Source organism: Lissotriton vulgaris, chromosome 11 (assembly GCF_964263255.1).
Source record: "Lissotriton vulgaris chromosome 11, aLisVul1.2, whole genome shotgun sequence".
Taxonomy (NCBI): domain Eukaryota; kingdom Metazoa; phylum Chordata; class Amphibia; order Caudata; family Salamandridae; genus Lissotriton; species Lissotriton vulgaris.
In genome coordinates, this window is record NC_141699.1 from 870903575 (window position 1) to 870930731 (window position 27157).

Consider the following 27157-nt stretch of genomic DNA (forward strand, 5'->3'; position numbering starts at 1 on the left):
TGAAGCAAAGTCCCCCAATATATATATATATTCACTGAAAAAACCATTGGTATCAGGGACATTATAGTTAGTTGGACATTTCACTTGTGCAAAACCAGAGAAATTCGGCCGTTACAGTTAGTAGAGCTAACTCACTCGTGAAAAAGCAGGCTTGCCCTGCGAAACGCGTCGAGCTAAGCTGTCGAAATAAAGACGCTCTCAACTTTAAAGTGGCCCGGACAATCCTTTCTTTACCTGGGAAGTTAAGTGTTGGATATATATAAACAGTCCTCAAACATGGTCTGTCACCAGAACAACACAGCAGGAAATCCTCAGGTTTCCTAGTAACAGAGTTCAACGACACCTTCAGCAAATTAAATCGGGACTCATTGAAACTTCAATAACCAGCATGCCAGGCTACCACCACCAATGGTGTCCACCAGAGGGCCGGCCACGCGATAAAAATACTGTGAAGTTTCCCACTGACACACCCCTTACTACCTGGGCCAACCTTTGAAAAAGTTCGCAGCAGGTGAACGAAACGTGTCAGGACATTACAGCTGCCCATCTCTACTACTTATGTGCCACAAGCAAGGTGTTGGATGTGCGACTCCCCCTTCTTCTCCCTTCCAGGAGAAGAAAACGTTTGCATTTTATGCGGAGGGTCCATCCGCAGAGTCACGCATTACCTACGAAGAGCACCTACACTCACCCGACTTTGGACCACAACCTTTGCCTCGGAAATGAACTTAAGGGTGAACGGAAGCCGCCAAGCACCAGAGCTTGGTAAGGGTCCAAACAGTCCTCAAACATGGTCTGTCACCGGAACAACACCGCAGAAAATCCTCAGGTTTCCTAGAAACAGAGTTCAACTGCACCTTCAGCAAATTAAATCGTGATGTCACTAACCATGTCATGAATGATGTAATATGTGACATCATCAGCAGTGGATTGCGGGTGCGCGATATATAGTTAGTGCAACTAACTATATATGGAATTTCAATGGTTTTGTGTGAGTAAAATAAGGTTTTTTAAATGCTAATTCCTAACTATATATGGTGTATAACCTATGGTTTTTTCAGTGAATTTTCAAGGTTTTGTAAATGCTAATTCCTAACTATATATGGTCTATAACCTATGGTTTTTTCAGTGAATTTCATTGGTTTTTTTAAAAGCTAATATCTATACCTGTAAAATGTATTCTTCTTTAAATCCAAAAATATATTTTATATGTTTATTAATAATTTTTTTTAAAATATTTTTTTTGTTTCGCTCCCGGTCCGCGAACCGGGAAGCTTCCCGTTAGCTCAATTTGATGCCGCGACCCGGTCCGCAAACCGGTAAACGTTCCGTTAGCGCAACTGCCACGTTAGAAATCATTATCGTGACGCGTCGCGGAAGCGTGACGTATCACGTTGTCGTGTAATGCGTCTTATGACGCGCCGCGTTAGCGCACCCGGAAGTGCTCCTGGGCGCGGACCGAGGCGCGAAACGCAGCTCCCCGGAAGCGATCCGCGACGTATCGCGTTACCGCGTAATGCGTCTTATGACGTACCGCGTTAGCGCACCCGGAAGCTATCCGGGGCGCGTTCCGCAGCGCGTAACATAAGCGTGAGAGGTCATGTGACTTGTTAATAACACTTTTCATTGGTTCATTTCACTTTTGGTTTCATAATGTTGTTAGGCTTGGTCATGTGACCTAAAAATAACACTTTTCATTGGTTTAGAACTATTTTTTTTTCTCAAATGATGAAAACCCCTCCTTCTTTTTACCTCATTCTTACTTTCTACTTCCAGAGAGCAAGACCTATTTTTCACAATGGCTTCTGTAATAGCTGCAGCTGGTGCTTCTCAGCAACCACCACCACCACCACCACCAAAAGGACCACCACCAACACTGGACTTTGGTAGAGAGGAAGATAATGAGGACGAAGAGGAGGAGGAGGAGGAAGAGCAAGTAAGGCAGTTCCTGCCAGAAACACCAAGGCAGAGCCATATTAAAGAGCACTACATATGGCAATTCTTTAAAATTCCACCTGGACAAAAGAAGGTCAATGCACCCCAGGTGTCTTGTTTGATTTGCAAAAATATACTTTCTCGTGGCAACCCCAACAAGAAATACAGCTTTGGCAATCATACAATGATTCGCCACATGGAGCGATGTCATCCTAATAATCTTTCCCAAGCACAAGTAAGGGATCTTGCTGCCAACCCCCCAGATGTCATCCCCAGCACCAACAGGGGACAAAGCTCATTCGCCGGACCAGAAGGCCGAGAAATAATCCCCAATATTCAAGCTCCTTTTGCACACTACAAAATAGTTTGTATATATTGTGGCGGAACTATTGCTTATGGAGAGAAGAGTATTACTTTGATTAACCGAGCTGGAGAAAATCATAAATGCTACAAGATGAGAAAACAATGAATCCTTTTTATTTTTTTTGCTCCTGTTGAGACATGTTCTAACCCTGCTTTTTTGTTATTTCCCCCTTACAAAACACAAAAAAAACACAAAATAGTTTTCTAAAATCCAAAAAAAAATCAAAAAATTGTTCAGAAAATTCATTAAAAAAAAGAAAAAGAATAAAAAAACAGTTCTTTTCAGAACTACCTTCCATTTATAACAAAATTGCCAAAATGTTTATACCCTGTCTTTCTTTTCTTCTCATAGTACGCTCCTCCGACCGCTTCCCGGTACGCGTACCGGGCGCTACCCACGCAAAAAAAACTAAATTTTTTTTTTGTTTTTTTGCCCCGTGGGGCCCTTTTAAAACCTCCACATTAAACCTAGGGGGTCAGGGAGGATCTAGTATGCCCCCTTATGGTTATTTCCCCCTTTGTTTTGGCCTCCTCTTGTCTCTCAATCCTACCGAGAGACAAGATGGCGGCCGCTCCGGACTGTTTAGAATGTTGACAGACACCGGAGAGCCAATCAGCTTCGTTACGCGAAGTTCCGTTACGCGTCAAGTACGCGAACCGGAGCGCTACCCGGAGCGCTGTCACAGATATATATCTTTTTTAAAACGTTAATTTCTCAAAATCCACTGGAGCACATATATTGAGACCTAGCAAAGGCACATCGGGCTAACTGTCCCTACAATTTTGCCAAGTTTCGTGCAAATCCATTCAGCCGTTCGGGCTAAAAGTGAGTCCAACCGCCCTATGGAAATTAACATGGGAAAAACGCGTTTTGGGACCCCCCTTTTTTCTCGGCCCCCCCTTGACGAAACACCCCCAAATTTTCAGGGGCTGCTCAGAAACAAAATGTGCCATTTTCCTGAAAATTTCAGCCAATTCCGTCCACAAACGCCAAAGTTATTAGACATAGAATTTTCAAAAATCCCATAGAGAAAAAATCCTAACTATATATACCTACTGGCGACCGCCAGTAGGTAATATATATATATATATATATATATATATATATTTGTCAGCAATGCGCCAAGCGCTTCAGGAGGGCTGCCCACGGCGCACCAAACTATCCAGCTTTCTTGTGCCCCAATCGATCTCACAGCCTCCCTCCAAGCATTTAATCAGAAGTCCGACGCGTTTCGGGGCATAACGCTGTGCTTCACAGGAAACCTGGTAGCTGTAGTCTTTAGTGGTGAGTGTAAGATTATCCCTTGAGTAGGTTGTGCAAAATTGTCAAATAGTCACCACTAGATCGATTGGGGCACAAGAAAGCTGGATGGTTTGGTGCGCCGTGGGCAGCCCTCCTGAAGCGCTTGGCGCATTGCTGACAAACATTAATTCCGGTCTACCATGACCGTGGGAGGGGCTCCACCTCGCCAGTTGCCTGGAGCAAAACAGATGACGAGGACTGGAGCGAAGATACCAATCTTTGCTTACACAGCGCGACGCATCAGTGAACAAATATCATCCCAGAGCCCACCCCCCACCTCGAACAAATGAGGGAAAATAACCAAGATGACTATTTGACAATTTTGCACAACCTACTCAAGGGATAATCTTACACTCACCACTAAAGACTACAGCTACCAGGTTTCCTGTGAAGCACAGCGTTATGAGCCACGCCCACTCAGGGCGGCCCCGCTTTAAATAAAAGGCATTTGAAGCGAAGTGGTGAGTGTCCTGTGCAATCTGTTTACGTCCATGAAGAAGGGGCGTGTCTGCCCCGAAACGCGTCGGACTTCTGATTAAATGCTTGGAGGGAGGCTGTGAGATCGATTGGGGCACAAGAAAGCTGGATGGTTTGGTGCGCCGTGGGCAGCCCTCCTGAAGCGCTTGGCGCATTGCTGACAAATATATATATATATATATATATATATATATATATATATATATATATATATATATATAAAGGAAAATCCTCTGACCTCCACACCAACGGCGCGGCGAAAGAAGAAGACAGACCCCACGGCTTCAGGCAAGATGTTGCTTTATTTGATACCTTCCCGGCGACGCGTTTCGAGTAGCTGGTACTCTTGATCACTGAAAAAACCATAGGTATCAGGGACATTATAGTTAGTTGGACATTTCCCTTGTGCAAAACCAGAGAAATTCGGCTGTTACAGTTAGTAGAGCTAACTATAACTTGTGGCCCCGCAATGCACTGCTGATGATGTCACATATTACATCACTCATGACATGGTCAATGACATCACTGATGACATCTCAAATTACCTCACTTGTAACATCACAGATGACATCATCCAGTAAATGTGTATTTCTGTAAAGTTTAAATATGCTTTATATATGTTAATGCCAAGGAGTATTGAATAACGAGTGGGTGTATAAATGTCTGGGTGGAGGATTTAATAGGTATGTGACTGACTGTATGAGTGAGTGATTAATTGTGTCTTACTAAATGCATTGGTTAGTTACTAAACTGTGTGAATGTCTGTATCAGTCTGTCTGTTGTTGTGTAAGTTGCTGCATGGGTTGGTGAGTAGCTACATACGTGTCTATGGGTTATTTATTGGTTGCATGAGTATCTGTATGGGTGCCTCAGTGTTTGTGTGGGTGGGTGACGGATGTATGACTTTCTGCATACATGTGTGAGTGGATGATTCACTGGATATATGGGTTCAAGCGTGCATGTGTAAGCTGTATGGTTGAGAGTGATTGTGTGTATGGGTGTGTTGGTGAGTGAATGTATGTCTCAGTGGTGTGAGTAACTACATATGTGAAAGGCAGTATATGTGAGCGTTGGAGTATACACATGACTATATGTGAGAGTGAGTGATTGTGAGAGTGGCTGTATAAATTAGTATGTGCTTGGGTCAGTGATTGTATAAGAGAGTAAGTATATGTTAGTATCTGTATGAATAGGCTAGGTAGTGAATGTATAACTGTATAGGTGAGTAAATGGCAGTGTTATTGATTCTTTACATGACTCGCTAGGTGTGTGAATAACTCTATGGATGAGTGGCAGTGTGTGAGTGTCTGTATAGGCATATGAGTGCATATGATAGTGCTCTATTGATGAGTCACTACATGTATGAGTGACTGTATGGGTGAATGAATGGATGTGTGTGTAAACCTAGCAATCAGTCAGTGGGTATGTAGTAAGTGCTATAGGTTTGTCTATGGTTTCAAAAATGGTAATCTGTATTTTAGAGTTGGTATATCAAAGCTTATATTAGGGTGTGAAGAGGTGCATAAAATATCACATGGATGATGTCATCAGTGATATCACTGACCATGTAATGAGTGATGTAATATGTGACGTCATCAGCAGTGCATTGCTGGGGCGCGAGTTATAGTTAGCTCTACTAACTATAACGGAAAAATTTCTCTGGTTTTGTACAAGTGAAATGTCCACCTAACTATAGCATCCCTGAATCCTATGTTTTTTTCAGTGAATATATATATATATATATTCACTGAAAAAACCATAGGTTATAGACCATATATAGTTAGGGATTAGCATTTACAAAACCTTGAAAATTCACTGAAAAAACCATAGGTTATAGACCATATATAGTTAGAGATTAGCATTTACAAAACCTTATTTTACTCGCACAAAACCATTGAAATTCACATATATAGTTAGTTGCACTAACTATATATCGCGCACCCGCAATCCACTGCTGATGATGTCACATATTACATCATTCATGACATGGTCAGTGACATCACTGATGACATCACTGATGACATCATCCAGTGACTGTATGTTTCTGTAGAGTTAAAATATGTCTTACATATTGAAGAATGAGTGGATGTATAAGTGTCTGGATGAAGGATTTAGTAGGTGCATGACTGACTGTATGAGTGAATGATTAGATGTGTCTCACTGAGTGCATGGGTTAGTGACTAAACTATCTTAATTTGTACATCATTATGTCTGTTGTTCGGTAAACTGCTGCATGTGTTGATCAGTAGCTATATGAGTAACTATATGGTTTATTGATTGGTTGCCCAAGTATTTGTAAGGGAGACTGAGTGTGTGTGTATGGGTGGCTGGAAGGTGTGTGACTCTGTGCATAGATGTGTCAACAGTTGATTCACTAGATGTATGGGTTCAAAAGTGCATGTGGAATTAGCTGTATGGGCGGTTGACTGTGTGCAAGAGTGTATTGGTGAGTGAATGGATATCTCAGTGCTACATGTCAAAGTAAGTACATATGTAAAACACAGTACATGTGAGAGTTGACATATATAAATACCTGTGCATAAGAGCCAGTGAATGTGTGAGTGGCTGTATGGATCATTGTGAACTTGTATCAGGGATTGTATAAGAGAGTAAATATGTGTTAGTATATGTTTGAATAAGTAAGGTGTGTATAACTGTATAGTTGAGGAATTGGAGGTGTGATTGATTCTTTGCGCATGACTGACTAGTTGTGTGAGTAACTCCATGGATGAGTGACAGTCTGTGAGTGTCTGTTTACACTGAGTGTATCTAAGGTTATATTAGAGTCTGAAGAGGTTCATCGTATTATCACATGAATGATGTCATCAGTGATGTGATCAGTAATGTCAAATGAGATGTCATCAGTGATGTCATTTGAGTTGTCATCAGTGATGTCATCAGTGATGTCATTTGAGATGTCATCAGTGATGTCATCAGTGATGTCACTGACCATGTCATGAATGATGTAATATGTGACATCATCAGCAGTGGATTGCGGGTGCGCGATATATAGTTAGTGCAACTAACTATATATGCGAATTTCAATGGTTTTGTGCGAGTAAAATAAGGTTTTGTAAATGCTAATCTCTAACTATATATGGTCTATAACCTATGGTTTTTTCAGTGAATTTTCAAGGTTTTGTAAATGCTAATCCCTAACTATATATGGTCTATAACCTATGGTTTTTTCAGTGAATTTCAATGGTTTTTTAATAGCAAATATCAAAAGCTGTAAAATGTATTCTTATTCTAATTCTTAAATATTTTTTATATATTTTTGTATTATATTTTTTTTATTTAATTTGTATTATAATTTAAATTATTTTTTATTGTTTCGCTGCCGGTACGCGAACCGGTAAACGTTCCGTTAGTGCAAGTACCGCGTTAGAAAGCCACATCGTGACACGTCGCGTAATCGCAACGTATCGCGTTACTGTGTAATGCGCCTTATGACGCGCCGCGTTAGCGCACCCGGAAACGCTCTGGAACGCGAACCAAGGCGCGAAACGCAGAGCCCCGGAAACGATCCGAGGTGCGGCGCGGAGCGCGTAACGTAAGCATAACAGGTCATGTGACTAGTTCATAAAACTTTTCATTGGTTCATTTTACTTTTAGTTTCCTAATGATGGAACGCTTGATCATATGACGTAAAATTAACACTTTTCATTGGTTTAGAACATTTTTTTTCCCAAATGATGAAAGTCCCACCTTTTTTCCTCACTCTGACTTTCATTTTTATGAGAGAAAGACCTGTTTCTGCTTGTTCAGTCATGGCATCTGTAGTAGCTGCAGCTGGTGGATCCCCACCACCACCACCACCTCCAAGGAAGAGAGGACCAACTCCACAGGTCATCCTCCAACAAGAGGAGGAAGAAGAGGAAGACGAGGAACAGGAGCAAGGGACAAGGGAGTTTTTAAAAGAACAGCCAAGGAGGTCCCATATTAAAGAACATTTTATTTGGCAATTTTTTTCATTTCCTCCACATGAAAAAAAAGTAAATGCCAGGTACGTTACCTGCCTCATCTGCCACGATGTACTCTCCAGAGGAACCGAAAAAAAATATAGTTATGGTAATTATACCATGCATCGTCATATGGAGAGGTGGCACCCGATTAATTACAGTGCTGCCCAAATACGAGATTTGGTGGATAACCCCCGACCTGCCAGTACATCCACCAATGAAGTGGCAGTGACGGAATCAGAGGCAAGGGAAACGGTCCCAAATCTTAAGAAGAACTTTGGACAAATGAAAATGACATGTTTAACTTGCGGCAAATTAATTTCATGTGGAGAGAGGAGTGTTACTCTAATCAATAGAGCTTTTGAACATCATCAATGTTCAAAACGTCCCAGAAACTAAATGTTCTTTTTTTTTTGTTGCTCCTGTTGAGCCCTTTGTAATGAATCATTTTTGTTTCCCCACCCCTCCAAAAAAACACAAAAAAAATATAAAACAACAAAAATAATAAAAAAAAGTTCTTTTCAGAACTACCTTCCCTTTATGAAAAATTGCTAGAATGTTTAGCACTCTAGCAACCTCTATTTCTTTTGATTCGCTTCCCGGTTCGCGCTCCGGTACGCGAACCGGAAGCGAACTAAAACATTTTTTTTTTTTTAAAAAAGACAAGTAAGTAAACAGAGAGTAATGTGAAAAGAAAGACAAATAGAGGGAGTAACACACAGTTACTGTTGAAAAGGGACTGAGAAAAGGAGTGAAAAGAGTAGTATAAATAAGTAATAGAAAAAGAAATGAGGGAAGTAGCAAAGGCAGGAAACTAAGGGTTAAAGAAATGAAGCAGTGGAACTAATAAAAGTTAAATGTGATTGAGATGTAACGTAAAGAGTACTAAACACTTACCTTATAATTGTCATTAACGTAGTCAATTGTCATTTTTATACTTTTAATCTGTGTAAGAAAGAACAAAAAATTTAAATTAATAGAAGGTAGTAAAAAAAAGAGTGAGCATGAGACAAGATGAATACATATTATAAATCACAATTCAAAGTACAAAATTAATTATACATATTTAATGGTTTATTTTTGCTGTTCTCAGAATATATCAAATTTCACTGAAAACAGTGAGTTGAAGGTATTCATCATATAACAGCGGGGAAAAAAAACACAATCAAAATGATTGTGTTTAAAAAACCCAAATAATATAACTAATCAGAAATCAGAACTCCTCAAAAGTAACTTACTTTCTATGACGTCAAAGGATGTCCTATGAACAGCTTATACTCTGTTGTGCTGTTACTATTTTCTGCCCGCCACTTTCTGAAAGATAAACTCCATTGATTTAAGAAAAATGAGACATACAAAGCAATTTAAAACAGCACACTAAATTACAGCAACACCTTGAATCATTATAATCCAGTTACCTACCCTAAATTATCACTTCAGAAAACAAGTCAAAAGGCAACATTGCTTCATACTAAAATGATAACCATTGCCGAAAGACTAGCTTTTTTTGTATTTCAAATAAGCTGTGTAATATCCTGATGTTGTCAAACGAACATCATAATATATAATAGCTGCAGTTGCAAATGTTCTTCCTCAAATCGATGACTGTGTAGCCAAAACATTTTTAATTAGACTTAACAACTTTTTTTCATCCAGTTTATGTAGTTGAAATTGTAAAATGACATTTCACTCATAAGTTTCCATAAATAATATGGACAGCATTGCAGACTTACATTTCCTCTACTCCTTATTTTGATCTGCTGCTTGACTTAGCTTATAAACACAAACAGTTTTCGCTCTGTACTACAATTATCCACAAGGCCATATAGAGTAGGAGCCATTAGAACCTCTGGAAATTCCTCTGAACAAATCCCAAGATTCCTTTCCTAAAATTTTGGTTGTAAGAACACCAGGTAAGAATTTTGAAGTTGGAAAGGCAATCTTTTTTTGAAAGTTAAAACAGAATCATTGCAGAATGACCAGCCGTTTTCAGATTTTAAATAAGCTGTGTAATGTCCTGAAGTAGTTGAAGGACCGTCATGATATATAATTGCTGTAGTTACAAAAGTCCTTCCTGATACTGACAACTGCGAAGCCACAAAATTATTAATTAAAGTTGTCAATTTAGTTCCATCAGGCCTACATCGTTGGAACATTAAAATGACATACTGGCCATAACTTCGTAAAATTAACGTGGACAGCATTGCAGACTTACATTGGCTACACTCCATGTTTTGATCGGCTGCCTTTAGTAGCTTATTGAAGGATACTGATTTACTGCCAGGCAAAGTTAAATATATAAATCTTTCTGAGTCTACACTAGTAGTACTTGATAGCCTACAGTTCTCGCAATCATGCTGCCATAGATAAGAAAGGCCAAACAGATAATCTACATCTACACCTTCATTTTCCAATACATCAAGCATATACATTAAAAACTCCGGACAATCCTGCTGAATATTTTCAGAGAATTGTGTTTGACCTGAACATTCGTCTAACAGAAAATGAATTTCAGACACACTTTCTACTCTTGTTCTATCAGCGCTACATTTCTCTAACACAGAATTCAACAAACAGCATAAACTTTGTTCCGAATTGATCACAATCTGTTCTTTTAAAGTCTCTAGTGAAAAGAGAACATTAACAACTACATTAGCATAGCAGTTGACACCAGAACTATTTTCAAATTCAAAACCAACAACATTTTCAACAGAATTCATTTTATTCCTGCTTACAATTTTTGGTTCATCGACTTTTGGTCTTTTTGCTTCAACCTCCCTACTATTACTGATATTTCTTCATTTCCGGCCTACCACACATTTCTCAAACAAAGGATATTGAGGCAAATGTGGCGCATACTCTCTTCTTAACCTATTGTATTCCTTAACACAATCTAGATCCGCACAAATGTTTGTGACATCACAATCAATCAAGTACAAACCCGATAAAGTTCTGACTCGTGACAATGCTACATAAGCCATACCCTCTTTGAACACCGAACTGCCAATATTCACTAAAGCAGTGTCTACACTTAAACCTTGCGATTTATGAATTGTCACCGCATATGCCAAGCAAACAGGAAACTGCTTACGGCGAACATATAGGTCTTTTACAAGCAAAAACCTAGCTGTGCAACAACCAATTAGCTGTACTTCCTCAATGCCATCAAATTTAATTTTTAAAAATTCAATTCCATCTCTACTTCTGTATTTCTCAAAATCAACAACACTACCCATTGATCCATTTACCAGACCTCTTTCAACATGTAAATTCCTTCTCAAAATGATATGGCAATTTAAGCACACATTCAGAGTCTTTTCAAAACCCGCAGTTTTAGATATAGTCTTCTCTAATGAATCCAATTTAGATTTCAAATTCTCAGACAAAATAATTGTTGCTCCCATATGCTCTATTCTGTCAATAGCTTCCAGTTTCACAATCTCTTGTTTTTCTAAATTCAACAAGTTGTTGTTGAAGATGGAACATTCTGCAAGAGTTGGCATCAAACATATTCCAGATTTCTTCTCAGTAATTTTCTGAAAAATATCCTCTGGCAGAACGTCTTCTTCTGGATACAAATTTGACAGTAATCGTGCATGTAAAGCTTCTTTCCCACGCTCAGTCACTTTCCCGATTCTAACATCTTGTAGAATATTCTTGTAATCTTCGTCCTTCGCCTGACGCATATTTTCACGCAGCTCAGCATAATTGAAGTTTAACCATATGTTAACGTTGCCAATGCTCCCTAGGCACTTTTTGGTATCTTCATGCGTAAGCAGTTTAAACACTGGTTGTCCTTTCACTGGTGTTAGCTGCAGAAGATCACCAAAAACAATGATGTGTTTGCCACCGAATAACACATCATACTCTGTTTTAAGAACTTCCTGCATTCTCAAATGCACAAAAGTAAGCATGACATTGGAAACCATGCTTACTTCGTCAATGATAAGAAGTTTCATCTTCTTCAACACTCTAGATACTTCACAACAAGCATCCCCAGATAACTTGTGGTATTGTAATTTGTTATCATGCTCCACTGGCAGCATCAGTAGCCGATGCAAAGTAATCCCTTTAATGTTATGAGCTGCCAGTCCAGTTGGAGCGGTCACAACACAAGACAGCGATGACTCAGTCCTTTTCTGCAGATAACATGAAATTGCTTTAATGAGGAAACTTTTTCCAGTTCCTGCTTCTCCACTCACGTATAGTCGGACAGGCTTCAACAACGTACATGAGCACTCTTTCTTCTCATGACTTAATCCATGCTCAATTTGGTTGGTAACTTCGTCATATATTTTCCTCTGCTCAACGTTGAGTTGTCTTTCCAAATCTTCTAAGTTAACCGCATCCTCCTGAGCATGTGCCATGGCTCTTTCCACTTCAATCATGGCAGTGGCAGCTTCATTTTCGATAACTGGTTCTCCTAGTGGATCCTGACTCAATGAAACAGAACTCTGACTGTCCTGAGAACTGTCTCTAGCAATCTCAGCTGCAATTGTTGCTTCCTGCTCGATTTCTGCATTCAACATTTCTAGATATTTTGGAAAAACAGGACATTCTATGGACTCCTTGGCTGCATTGAAAGAGTCTTCGTAACAGAGGAAATCCCCAAGCAATTCCTCTTCTGCATGCCAAGGCTTGAAAAGTTGCAAAAGAGCTAAATAGAAAAACTCTTTTCTTTCTGGAGATTCGCAATCCAATTTTCGATGATTTACCAATTGACATATTCTTTGCTTGACCAGACATCCCTCACTTCCAATTACAGCATACACTCCTTTATCAATATATTCTTTGATGTTCCTCTTGAAAATGTAATTTTGTAGAACATCATACAGACAAACATTCTCCAGGTGACTGCTTCTATTTGGATAATATGTATCCAACATGTTGGTCTTCAAAATATCTGTACTGTTTGGCTCCTTCTCCGCCAAATACTCAATTTCCCGTACAGGTTTCAGAACTCGATTACGCGTTGCAGCAAGACCAAGACTCGCCCAAATGATACTCCTAGATTTGGCATAGAGACTTGCTGAAGATAACCGGTCAGAACATTCGTAAGCTCCGATTTCTCGATGCGACAACATCTTCAAACTGAAACTGTACAACTTCTTACTGAGGCTCTTTTCATGGGAAATATCCTCCCACATATCCTTCAGTTCTGTCTTTTCTTTTTTGGTGATGTAAGACATCACATACCGAGCCACAGCCATACAGTTGTCAGCCACAAACTGTATATCCATGTTAGCATTCCACATGGACAAAATCACTGGGTTGTAGTCGTTAATGTACTTGGACTCTTCGTTTCTTTTCCAATTGTATGTGTTTTTGGGTGATTTTCTCGTCACATTATGTCGCAGCGAAGACATCAAATTGTTTACTCTTCCTTTTGCTATCACCGACCGTGGAAATGCAAAACGACATTTGGTGTAGTACTTGTCCTTGTTTCTGAATTTACGACGACAGTACTTTCCACAACGATGGCTTTGAAACCGTAAAACTTGTTCTCTTAGACTTTTGTCTTCGTTTGTCTTTGGAACAGCACATGTAGCATACTGTTCTATGAAACTCATCACTAAGTCATCCGGATCTGTTCCAAATTTGGGTGCATCTTTGATCCATAGCAGCATATGTATATGAGGAGCTCCTCTTGCTTGATACTCCTTTCTCCAGAAGAAATCCAACATCTCTCCAAGAGGTGGATTTTTCTTGTTTATGATGAAAGACATCATAGCTTCAAATCTATGATTGAAGTACCTGCATACATTCACTGGATCCAAAGAGCACAGTTCTCCGGGTGTCTTGAATTCGATATTTTCAATGTTTCCATTTGCCTCTCGTAGAAATTCAAGTAAGTCTTCCCAGCCATACTCAGCACAGCTGAGAGTGAGGAACCATGTGGGAGTTCCTAAGTTCCTCAGCATACATTTTAAGTCACCATGACGACGGTACCAATACTCATTAGTACCACGCTGACATGCCATCAGATTAATCAGGTGAGAATCCAAAATACTGTCTTGCACATTGACTTTATCCATAAAGTCCCTTGCCGAGATATTTCGCAGTTGTACACCACTTTTCAAGATGTGGTTCACTGCATAAGACAATCCAGAGAGATCCCTTTCAAACAGTAGATGAAATAAATAGGGAATGCATTGACGAAACCTAGCATCTTCTGCATACAATCGTAAAGTCCGGTATTCTGAAGCAGGAATTTGAACAGGTCGCTCCTCATATCGTCCTCCTCGACCTGTGGGAAATAACTGTGGGAAACATCGAGCTTCCAAACTTTCCTCCCAAACACTAATGGGACTCCCTTTGGCTTGTTTCATTTGAAACAACTCAATAGCATTCCCCATGACTTCCTTGGAATGCAAAGGATGAACACTATAATGTTCATATATTTCTTCCTTTTTAGAGGCTTCTACTTTCTCAATTTGTCCAGCACACAAATCGCTGTCCTCTTCTTCACTTACTTCCTCTTCTGCAACACATACATTCTTGTAGTACTCATTATTTTTTATCAAATACAATGTTGCCTTTTTGACTTTCCTAACATCCACTAAATCTTGCCAGATTTTCTTACTCTTTGTCGGAACACCATTAACTATGATAACCAGAGGTTCCTCTTCCACTTTCTCTACTCCAATTGTATTAATGTTTTTCTTCAAATCTAAAGGCAAATAAACAGCCCTTCCCTTTAATCCTCTCTGTAAATCTGATGGAGGCAACTTTCCTGTCTTTGGCTCCATTCGTACAATAGCCTGGAAGGGATGGACACTTTGAATCAAAATAGATTCATAAGTATTTAAATCCTTCAATTCAGAAGGAATGTCAACTAATTCCAGATTATTATAAACCGCTCTAGCAGGCATCTGGTTTTGGTTTAATTTGTTATAGCAATAAGTACACATACGTTGGTCCGCTCCCAAATCAAAAAATTTTCTACCATCAAGTATGTGACAAAATCCTTCCATTCACTATTGTTTTCCATATCACTTTTTGCATATAAATCCACTAACTTAGTCTGATTCTTATAATAAGTCCATCGACAACACACACAAGTGAAATTAGGCCTCTCACATGTTTTCACCATAAACGTGGAAATTTCCTTGTGAAACTTATGTGTACTGAAAATCTGTACACTGTCTTCCACATTACCTTCTTCTAGTGGTTCAATATCAACATTGTTCTCTTTACCAGCAAAGTAACAGAACTCAATTTCTTGACAAATATTCTTCACATCTACTTCAGAACCATGCAAAAGAGCTCTGCTTAATTGTTTAAGCATAATTGCTGGACTCTTAGCATAATACAACATTCTAACTAATTTCCTCACTTTATTATGATGCACTGCTAGCATCCTGAAATGATGAAAAACACTCTGGCATACTCTCCTAGAAAGACAAGCCAGTGAATGACCATGCAAACCTGTCACTTGTCTCACTCTGCAAGGATCTAATTCTTGCAACAACTTTATTTTTTGTTTTAAACTTTTCTTATTAAATGTCCGTATAAAATCACAAAGCAAATTGATGGAATCCTGTCGCACACTGCAAATAGAACTACACTTCCAGGTGTGCACTGGTCCCTTAGGACGTCTCCCTAAAATCTCATCACTTAACACCTCTTCTGCATCTGCAGACACAAGTATTTCTTTTTCAACCGGACGACCATCTTTTACCTCATATGCTCGACCACTGCTGTCAACTGCATGCACCAAATCATTGTCCTGAAAATAACTCTCCTCATTAAAAAATGCCTCACTATTTGAACTATGCATCCATTCTCCTAAGAAAACTTCACAAAAATTATTTCGATTAACTTCTCTCTTCCATCTACTATTTGATTTGAAAACATAGATTACCTTGTTTAGTTTCCTAATTCTATTAATTCCCAAAATAAATAACTTTCGCTTAATTTCGAAAGCCTGATCAATAATTTTCTCTACATTTTTCTTTTTCTTATAAAATGCCACTTTCTGTTGGCCTTTCTTAAATTGTTTTAGCAAATTGACAAATACCCTGTTGCGGAACATTTGCCTACGAATGTCCCTGAATGTATTTTCCCTTCTACTGCCATGCACAGAGTTATCTCCTGCTCTAGCAGAAACTTTTTTCACGGGCCTTTCCTTTCCATTTAAATTGGCTCTCTTTTTCTGGACTAAAACTTGTTCTGTAGTTATACTTTTGTTTCTACAAATGTTTCTAAGGAATGATTTCGTTCTCTTACCCGGAGCTTTCTTCGTGCATTGAGGTGATTTTAATGTAGAGGACTGCTGCAAGCATTTAGTAATCTGCTGTCTTTGACGTTTCGTAGCCTTTCGGATTCTATCCTTAGACGGCATTGTCTAATTTCTAAATAATCTGCAGTTGAATCTGTGGTAAAATATAATAAAAAATGTTATTAACCACTATTACCAAACAGTAAATCAATACCAGTAAGAATTTGATTCAGCAATGCCCACCCTCCCCGCCTTCCTGCCCCACCGTAACTCCCTCCACGACCTGCGGCTGCTATCTTGCAACATGGTGCATCTTGATAGCAACATGGTGCATCTTGTAAATCACTACTGCATTATAAAAGTGACGCAACAGCAGCACAAAATAGGCGCACAACCATCATAAATCTGCCCCTAACACTTTAAATGATAGATTCAGGATGACGATAAGGTGTGGACTATCTAGAAGTTTGTTTGAGGTGAGGCCTACTCAGGGTTGCAGATGAAATTTAGACTTGTTGAAGAGTACAGAGGTGATAAGACATGTACACGCCTACCAAAGAAGTGAATCATGTCCACTGCACTCTTGAACAAAGGCCAGACCTCCTCTATCTCCCTGAACATGACTAAATATCATCTGCACAATGTGATTCGTAATGTTAGAAAACACAAGTGATATAATTGAAAAACGTGAAAATATTTTTGCACATTTAACAATCACATCACCTGTATTTCTTCAGCTTACTTATCTCGTTATGCAGATGTAGTCTACATCCTATGTAGAAGCACACCCTATCAATAGTTAAATTACCCAAGCACACATGGGAGCGTATTTACAAGGACCTTGCTCCAGGGGAAATGTCTTAAACTAAAATTGGAAAAATTACATCAAAGGGACTCAAAGGCCTTGTAAATATGCCCCAAACAACCTATGAAACACTAGCAGTACATATCAAGAAACCTAATTGATTTCAAAAAACGTTTTTAAACCTTTTTTGTAAAACAATTATATACCTACATTCATGGGGAACTGACTTAAAATGCCCTAATACACATGAAAACGTTTTTTAAGGTCCTTGCACCTTTTTTTCAATAACTTTTAACATGGCTATGTAACTCAAACAATCAAAATCAAAATGTTTCAAGCACACATGGGGGCGTATTTACAAGGACCTTGCACCACGGGGAAAGTGACTACAAATGACCAGACACACATGGGGACGTATTTACAAGGCCCTTGAACCAGGGGGAAGTGACTTGAAATGGCTAAGCACACATAGGAGAGTATTTACAATTTCCGTGCAACACTTATGCATCACTTTTTACATGTACACTGTAGAGCAGCATGGGGCAATAACAACACAGATGCATCATGCATCTGTTCCGCAAAAACGACGCATTGCAGGAGTCACATCACAAGTAAATAAATTCTCATATTTTATTAAAGCATTCCTTTTCCTTAAAAACTATTTTCTGATCATAATTTGAAAACACAGCACAGCTCCTATGTACAACCACACCTTGTCAGTACTAATACTTTACATTATCTGCAATTACAATTGTTAAAAGAATGCAAAATCTTCTTTGAAAGCATAATGCAAACACTTGACTCAAAACATCATTTTAAATACACAGCTGGCTTTCTTATTTACGCAAAAAAGCATACTAGTCTTTATCTAAAATATAGAAACGATAACTCACCTTAACAAATGCTTTTTGAATTTCAAAACAGTCTCAGAAACACACCAATTTTTCTTTAGCAGAATAAAAGGTATGCACTCCAGAGGCTAGAACCAACAAAGGCACTGAAATGCTGATATTCATCACACATATCTCTCATGTCAGCCAATCAAAACTCTTCCCTCACTATTTTCAAATCAACACCCTTCCCCCCTCTGCCCTTTCTGCCCTTTTTCCTTAGCAACTACCGCCTGCCAGACCTCTCATGTTTACAAGTTCACACAACAATGTTTCAAATGAACTCTGAACTCTCAGTACACCTGCTAATCCACTGCAATCTTTCATAACATCATTTTTAATTAACCATTCAAATTACATCTTTCAAAGAACACATCCATGCACCCTAACTTTCTGTTTTCAGCAATGGAAATACACCAATCACTACTAATGAATCATTTGCACTCAAACTCCACAGTTTTTTTTCATTACAAACTTCACTATTTCAACTGCCATTTCATTCCCACACTTCATCTGACTGCAGCAAAAACTCCTCTAGCCATGTTTTCAGTCTGGATTCTTGGACATAGCTACATCCACTGGGCTCACAGGTATGCTGATAACAGAAATTTACACAACCTCAATTTACAAAATGTGGAAATCAAATGTATTGGCCGAAGAGGATTGAAATGTCACCAATTGATACCATTGGTGAAAACCTTTTTACATTTGCCAAACCCTGACCTCATAATAGTGCACTGTGGAGGAAATGATTTGGGCACTTTGACTGGGGTAGGTCTGGAAATGCTCTTAAAAGACACCTTTGAACAATTGATGACACTTTTTCCTCAAACTGCCTTGGTATATTCCAATATATGCCAAAGACAAAAATGGAGGTGGTCCAATCAATTTTGTCCACAAATTGAGAAATCGAGGAAGCATGTAAATAAGTCTGTTTCAGCTTACATGAGAGACCATGGAATGGGTGCTATCTACAACAATAACTTGCGTTACTACATGCAAGATATCTACAGAGGAGATGGCGTGCACTTCTCAGATGAGGGGAACAGAGTTTTCATACAAAATTTAAGACTGTGTATTGGTACCTACTTATAAGTACCTAGAACTTACACAGAATACAAAAGCTCTTTTCAGAGCTACCTTAACTTTATTTACTCTTTTGAAATTTCGAATGTACATTTTTTCACTAATTTTCACTTATGTTCGCTTCCCGGTTCGCTACCCGGTTCGAGTACCGGCAGCTAACCGCGCGAAAAATTCAAATTTTTATTTCGACATATATATGAGCCTCCTCAGCCACCCTCAGAAAACCTAGGGGGCCAGGATACGTCTAAAGTACCCCCTTCTACCCATTCAGAACATTATTTACCCTCCATCTTGTATCTCAATTCTACCGAAACACAAAATGGAGGACTCCCGTAACGCTGCAGGTTCGCGTACCGAGACACGCACTGACAAGTACTCGCTCAAAAAAGGTGGGAAAGTAATTTACAGAAAAACCACTGGAGACACTTTCACCAATTAAACATTAGCTCATACTACATACCAATCCCTACCATTTTCACAAATTTAGTTGGAATTCCATTTAGCCATTTAGCATGTAGAACTCTCTAAATTCCCTGAGGTAAATTACTTCACAAAACACATTTGAAGTGTTGGAATTGACAACCAATTAAAATGTTACTTTCAATTTCTACTATTATATCATGACATTTGATTGGTTATGTACATGAATATATATAAAGAAAGAGAGAGAAACACAGCCATTTTGACTACTACTTCTTGAAGTACATATCAAGTACATTTCAACTGATAACTTCAAGTTCTATTTGAAAGGTAAGATATTATTTTAAAAACTGAAGTATGTTCTGTACTGTAAACTAATTAGGAAAACATTTTCTGATAGTTATATACTATCCCTCTGTAATACTTGTAGAATAAAATAGACTTCTCTGTTTTAGTTATGGATGGAGTTAGACTTGTCTTGTATAATTAAGAATTGACTTAGAGTTTATTTCATAATTGTTTTTATATTTCTACTTCCAGTTTGATACCATACACTGCCCAACGAAAAAATCACTGTTTAAAAAACCAAACTACCTGTCTGTACTTAAACCCAACAGTGCCCTATCTGTACTGATATCTTTTTTTAAAAATTCATTTTATTTTACAGCATACAAAATGGAAGGAGAGCAGAAAAATAACATGGAAATTGCAGAATGCAACCAAGACAAAGAAAATGATTCAGAATTCTTTGATCAATCAATGGACATAGAACTTCTGCAATGTGTTGAAGCTCTGGATTTATTAATAGAAAATGAGTCAAAATCTGACCAAGAATTATTAGAAGTTCTATTTAATTTTGAAAATAAATCAGAATAATAAATTTATATATAATAATTCAAAAATTGTTTGAGACATTATTCATTTTTATATGTATTTTAAAAACTAGTAGCAAATTGATTTTAATGTAAAATCAGACTTTAAATATACCGTGCAACTTTAAGTTTGCTCATAATTACTTCATTTCTTCCACTATATCATCTCCAATGTATATTTAACATATCTTTATCATCTCCTGCCTCCATGGTGTTTCTGCTTTCCTGATAGACTACGCTATGAATTCCATATACCTCAATAACTTCTGAAACAACCAGCAAGATATCTACAAAGGAAACAATGTATTTTTATTTTTAGACTCTGCATTGGTACCTACATGTTGCTACGTAAATAAAAAAAAACAAAAAAAACAACAAAACGAACAATCAATAAACATACAATATTTTGAAAGTCAATCATTCTTGTTTCCTTATAGTACGCTCCCCGGACCGCTTTCCGGTGCGCGTACCGGGCGCACCCCACGAAAAAAAACGTTTTTTTTTTTAACCCCGCGGGGCCCTTTTAAAGCCTCCACTTCAAACCTAGGGGGTCAGGGAGGATCTACTATGCCCCCTTATGGTCATTTGCCCCTTCATTTTGGCCTCCTCTTGTCTCTCGATCCTACGGAGAGACAAGATGGCGGCCGCTCCGGACTGTTTAGAATGTTGACAAACACCGGAGAGCCAATCAGCTTCGCTTCGCAAAGCTCCGTTACGCGAAAAGTACGCGAACCGGAGCGCTACCCGGGACGCTGTCACAGATATATCTGTTTTTTAAAACGTTAATTTCTCAAAATCCACTGGAGCACATATATTGAGACCCAGCAAAGGCACATCGGGCTAACAGTCCCTACAATTTTGCCAAGTTTCGTGCAAATCCATTCAGCCGTTCGAGCTAAAAGTGAGGCCAAACGCCCTATGGAAAAATGAATGGGAAAAACGTGTTTTGGGACCCCCCTTTTTTCTCGGCCCCCCCTTGACGAAACCCCCCCAAGGGGGCTGCTCAGAAACAAAATGTGCCATTTTCCTGAAAATTTCAGCCGATTCCGTCCACAAACGCCAAAGTTATTAGACATAGAATTTTCAAAAGTCCCATAGAGAAAAAATCCTAACTATATATACCTACTGGCGACCGCCAGTAGGTAATATATATATATATATATATATTTATTCACTGAAAAAACCATAGGTTTCAGGCCTTATATAGTTAGGAATTAGCATTTAAAAAACCTTGCACAATTCACTGAAAAAAACATAGGTTTCAGGCCTTATATAGTTAGGAATTAGCATATAAAAAACCTTTGAAATTCACTGAAAGAAACATAGGTGTCAGGCCTTATATAGTTAGGAATTAGTATTTAAAAAACCATTGACATTGCTCCGATATAGTTAGTTGTACTAACTATATTTCGCACACCCGCAATCCACTGCTGATGATGTCACATATTACATCATTCATGACATGGTCAGTGACATCACTGGTGACATCACTGATGACATCTCAAATGACATCACTGATGACATCACTGATGACATCATTGAGTGACTGTATGTTTCTGTAAAGTTTAAATATGTTTTACATATTGAAGAATAAGTGGATGTATAAGTGTCTGGATGAAGGATTTAGTAGGTGCGTGACTGACTGTATGAGTGAGTGATTAATTTTGTCTTACTGAATGCATGGGTTAGTGACTAAACTCTCTGAATGTGTGCATCAGTATGTCTGTTGTTGTGTAAGGTGCTGCATGTGTTGATCAGTAGCTATATGAGTAACTATAAGGGTTAATGATTGGTTGTCCAAGTATTTGTATGGAAGAGTGAGTGTGTGTGGGTGGCTGGGAGGTGTGTGACTCTGTACATAGATGTGTGAGCAGTTGATTCACTAGATGCATGGGTTCAAGAGTGCATGTGGAAACAGGTGTATGGGCGGTTGACTGTGTGCATGTGTGTGTTTGTAAGTGAATGGATATCTCAGTGCTACATGTCCAAGTAAGTACATATGTAAAACACAGTGCATTTGAGAGTTGGCACATATATATTACTATACATGAGAGCCAGTGATTGTGTGAGTGGCTGTATGGAACATTGTGCACTTGTATCAGTGATTGTATAAGAGAGTAAGTATGTGTTAGTATATGTTTGAATAAGTAAGGTGTTGTGTGTATAACTGTATAGTTGAGGAAATGGAAGTGTGATTGATTCTTTGCATGACTGACTAGGTGTGTGAGTAACTCCATGGATGAGTGGCAGTGTGTGAGTGTCTGTATAGGGGTATGAGTGCTAAGCATGGGCGGAAAATCCGTTCTGCTCGTGGATTTTGCGGATTTTCGGTAAATTCGCAATCCGCGAACGCTCGCAAATTTACCGAAAATCCGCAAATTCGCACGCAGCGGATTTTTTACTTGGTGATACAATTTTGCGGCGTGCGGCGTTCACTTACCGTCAATTAGCGTTTGCCGAGTTGTTTTTCTCGATATTTTGCGAGTGCTGTGCCATTTTGGATCTTGCTGCGGGATCCCGCAGGAGTTTGGCGACGCATCGCGAGAGTTCACAATTGCGAACATGTAGGTGCGGCGGGCAGCAACAATCTCACACTCGCGAAATTACAAAATTTGCAATTCTGCACAAGAAATTCACTAGCAAGCAGCATAGACCTACTGAAAATGATGATTTTTATCAGAATAACTCCTCAGGTTAACATTTGCCTGCACTCTTTTGGATTTGAGGCCTTTTGACTTTCTTTGGATCACTTTTGGATTAGAAATCAACTTTCACAAGTAAGTTTCTTTGGGGCAATACAGTTGCTGTTCTGCAGAAAAACGAGTTTTGCATAACTGAAAGCACTCAGCAGGTGCAAAAGTTCACTCATCATTAGTAACCATTCCCTGTAGTACTTCCTGAGGGGCCCCTCCAGAGTTCAGTTGCCTATGTTTGTTTGGGGCATTACAGTTGCTGTTCTGCAGAAAAACGAGTTTTGCAAAACTGTAAGCACTCAGCAGGTGCAAAAGTTCAACTTCAAACTCATCATTAGTAACCATTCCCTGTAGTGCTTCCTGACTGGGCCCCCTCCAGAGTTCAGTTGCTAGTTGCAACAATTGTATGACCCTGCTCTGACCCTCACAGCAGGCTCATAGAATAGCTACAAGTAGGCCACAAAGGTCCTGGAAAAAAAATTGCACTGCAACAGAAAGCAAATTACAGATAAGGAAGCAGGTGCCAGACTGGAATTTTAAAACAGTGACACATTAATAAATCAACCCCAAATTAATTCATGTCAGTTGAAGCAGGGCAAGTGTGCTTGCTTTTCCCCCCCATAATCTACAGTGATGATGAACCAGAGGGTGGCATTGATGTACCAGAGGGTGGCATGGGTAAAACAGAGGGTGGCAGTGGTGAAACAGAGGGTGCTGGGAACCTGTGATGATGAACCAGACGTAGAAACAACATAGTCGCGACCGTTGCGAGCCGACAAGTAAGTTTGCAATTGCGAACTGGTACAAAACCCTCGCGAACTTGCAGAAACCCTTGCGAACACAAAAAAAATCCGCAAATTCGCGGATTGCGAGTTCGCAAATACGCAAATTTGCGAACGCCAGATTCGCAAAATTCGCCCATGCTTAGTGCATATGTTAGTGTTGTATTGATGAGTGGCTGTATGTATGAGTGGTTCTATGGGTGAATAAGTGGATGCGTGTGTAAACCTAGCAATCAGTGAGTACGTATGTAGTAACTGGTATTGGTGTGACAATGGTTTCAAGAATGGTAGTCTGGATTTAACACTGGGTGTATCAAAGGTTATATTAGAGTGTAAGGAGGTGCATCATATTATCACATGAATTATGTCATCAGTGATGTCACTGACCATGTCATGAATGATGTCATATGTGACATCATCAGCAGTGGATTGCGGGTGCACGAAATATAGTTCGTACAACTAACTATAAAGGAGGAATTTTAATGGTTTTTTAAATGCTAATTCCTAACTATATAAGACCTGAAACCTATGTTTTTTTCAGTGAATTTCAAAGTTTTTTATATGCTAATTCCTAACTATATAAGGCCTGAAACCTATGGTTTTTTCAGTGAATTTGCAAGGTTTTTTAAATGCTAATTCCTAATTATATAAGGCCTGAAACCTATGGGTTTTTTTCAGTGAACTTGCAAGGTTTTTTAAATGCTATTTCTATTAGCGGATAACGTTTAAATATGTTAATATCCTTGTGGGACCACCTGAGCAGCCCTAGGGGGTCAGGGTGTTTCTACCCTGCCCCCTTTTTGCATTCTACACGTTTGTTTTTCTGCTTCTTTTGTGCCTCGGTCTACCTAGCTCAAGATGAATGCCAACACTTCCTGGTTAGAAGTGTTGACAGCCAATGAGCATGCTGCTTTCCTGTGAAAGGCATGCTGATTGGCTGCCACTGTCTGTCAACAATCCAAACCAGGAAGTGTTGGCAGCCATCTTGTGCCTCGGTAGAACCAAGGCACAAGAAAGCAGTGAAACAAAGGTGCACAACACGCAAAGGGGGACAGGGTAGAAGCACCCTGACCCCCTAGGCCTGTTCAGGGGGTCCCACAAGTCCCCCCCAGCCCCCCCAAAAATATTTTTTTCGGAAAATCGCGGGGGTATGCACACCGTACAGAGTACAGTAAGCTTACAGTAAGCTTACTGTACTCTGTACGGTGCGCGTACCCCCGCGATTTTCCGAAAAAACCCTTTTTTTTGGGCCTTTGGGGGCCTTGTGGGACCCCTTGAGCAGGCCTAGGGGGTCAGGGTGCTTCTACCCTGCCCCCTTTTTGAGTTCTACACGTTTGTTTTTCTGCTTTCCTGTGCCTCAGTCTACCGAGGCACAAGATGGCTGCCAACAATTTCTGTTTTGGAGTGTTGACAGACAGTGGCAGCCAATCAGCATGCAGCTCATACTCGGGAAGGTACAGAGTACGGTAAGCTTACGTGCACTCACGGTGTTCCACTCATAGATATATAATTTGGGAAAATTCAATTTTCTCAACAACTACTGGAGCGATTTTCACCAAATATAAAAAAGGCACTACTGCATACCAGTCCCTACCATTTTGCCAAATCTGGTGTAATTCCATTCATCCGTTCGAGCTGTAGCCTTGTCAGAATGTCCCTATGGAAATTAACGTGGGGAAAACACGTTTCGGGACCCCCCTTTTTTCTCAGCCCCCGCTTGACGAATCCCCCCGAAACTGTCAGGGGAGGAGCGGAGCGAGGCAAATTTAAGGAAAATTACAGGCAGATCCCTCAATCGGCTCCAAAGTTATTCCCAACAGAATGTTCCGAATTTCCAATGGTAACTAGGTCCTAACTATATATACCTACTGGCGACCGCCAGTAGGTTATATATATATATATATATATATTTATACACACATATATACACACACACACACACACACGCACACACACACAGACTACCCTGCCAGAAGCTTTGTCTCTGACCACTGACCTTTCAGATTATCTATTATGAGAGTGTCCCTGAAATTTTCCCTTAACCAGTCCACATTTGTCTTTGACCAATCAAACAAATTATGTTCTAGGCTTCATGCTGCAAACCATATTGGAACCAACTTACTTGAACTGGCAAAAGATGTCGGCGTACTCAGCAGATATACTGGATGCCTGGAGCACAGTCACACGGAAGGTAAAAATGCTACCCAACTGTAGATGCTGCAGTACAGTTTTTGCTGCTCCATCCAGGGAGGTCTTCTCTGTAAGGTCCACCAGGAGATCCTGAGGGGTTGCTATATTTGTACAAGAAAGATTTGAAGTCAAAATATCACCTAAGGCTTGGTTTACGACTAAAACTACACAGTTTCAGGAACGCTGTACCACATCCTTCATCCAATTCCTCACACTATTTTACTACAAGATAATTTTACCAATATTACATTTACAATTATGGAGACTCCACACTTGTGGCGGAGACTCTGCACATTAAAAGATAAGCCCGTCCTATCTTTTTATGGCCGGAGTTCTCCAGTCTATCTGCAGAGCCTCCTTAGTCATAGAATCACTATGAGTAAAAAAAACTTGTAGTTTGTGAATACCCACAAATATGGTAAACTTATGCTAAAGTGTACGTTTACCTTTGTAATGCAGGACCTACTTCTCTAGGGTTCTGTCATGTGACCTCACCTGCACAAGTGTTGTTATTTACTTCATCAGCCGATTCACCCATGTCAGGGTTCTGTCCCTGCCCCTCCACAATGCGCAGTTCTTCCTGTGAGGTTCCTAATCTCGACATTCCAGTAGAGCAGGCTTCTGACTGGAACTGCAAGTAAAAGAGAGTAAAAGTAGGGCTATACACATCCTTTTCACATACATTTCAGAGTAGCAGGTACAATCACATGCTCACTTTCATATAAGGAAATGCATATAAATTCTGTGTTCTATGTCTTCCAGCCGCAAACTTCCAAGACCTGGTTAAATTCTGGGGGATTCTCACTGCTGTTAACAGCACAACCGATCCATACTGCCTTCTCTCATCCATACCTGATCGTATCTGCCCTGCCAACTTTTCTCTGTCAACCCAAAAAGAATCATTGATTCACTGGCCCTCCTCAACAAGGAACTCTTCACATAAAGGTGTTGATTTACAAAGGCATTTATGAGTATGGGAGATAGTAAATAAATAATAAATTCCTTTATTCGGTTTTTAACAATGCAAAACCATAAAAGTAATCACAAAATACATACATAATCATATGTGGAATAAAAACAAATTATCATTTTTACGGCATAATATATAACCAAATTCCTATATTTTCTTTAAAAAAGGAATAAATCAATACATTTCAA

At 39.4% G+C, this 27157-nt stretch overlaps 1 protein-coding gene across 1 annotated transcript in view; it reads right to left on the bottom strand.

Moving 5' to 3' along the window:
• KIF1A (kinesin family member 1A) overlaps window positions 1-27157 on the bottom strand; it is a 2508766-nt gene that overhangs the window by 1190071 nt on the left and 1291538 nt on the right. Inside the window, exons 28-29 of the mRNA XM_086944020.1 lie at window positions 26495-26630; window positions 25932-26100 (exon numbers count right to left, since the gene is read on the bottom strand). Of these exons, the coding sequence (XP_086800146.1) occupies window positions 25932-26100; window positions 26495-26630 (305 nt within the window). The remainder of the gene's footprint in view (window positions 1-25931; window positions 26101-26494; window positions 26631-27157) is intronic.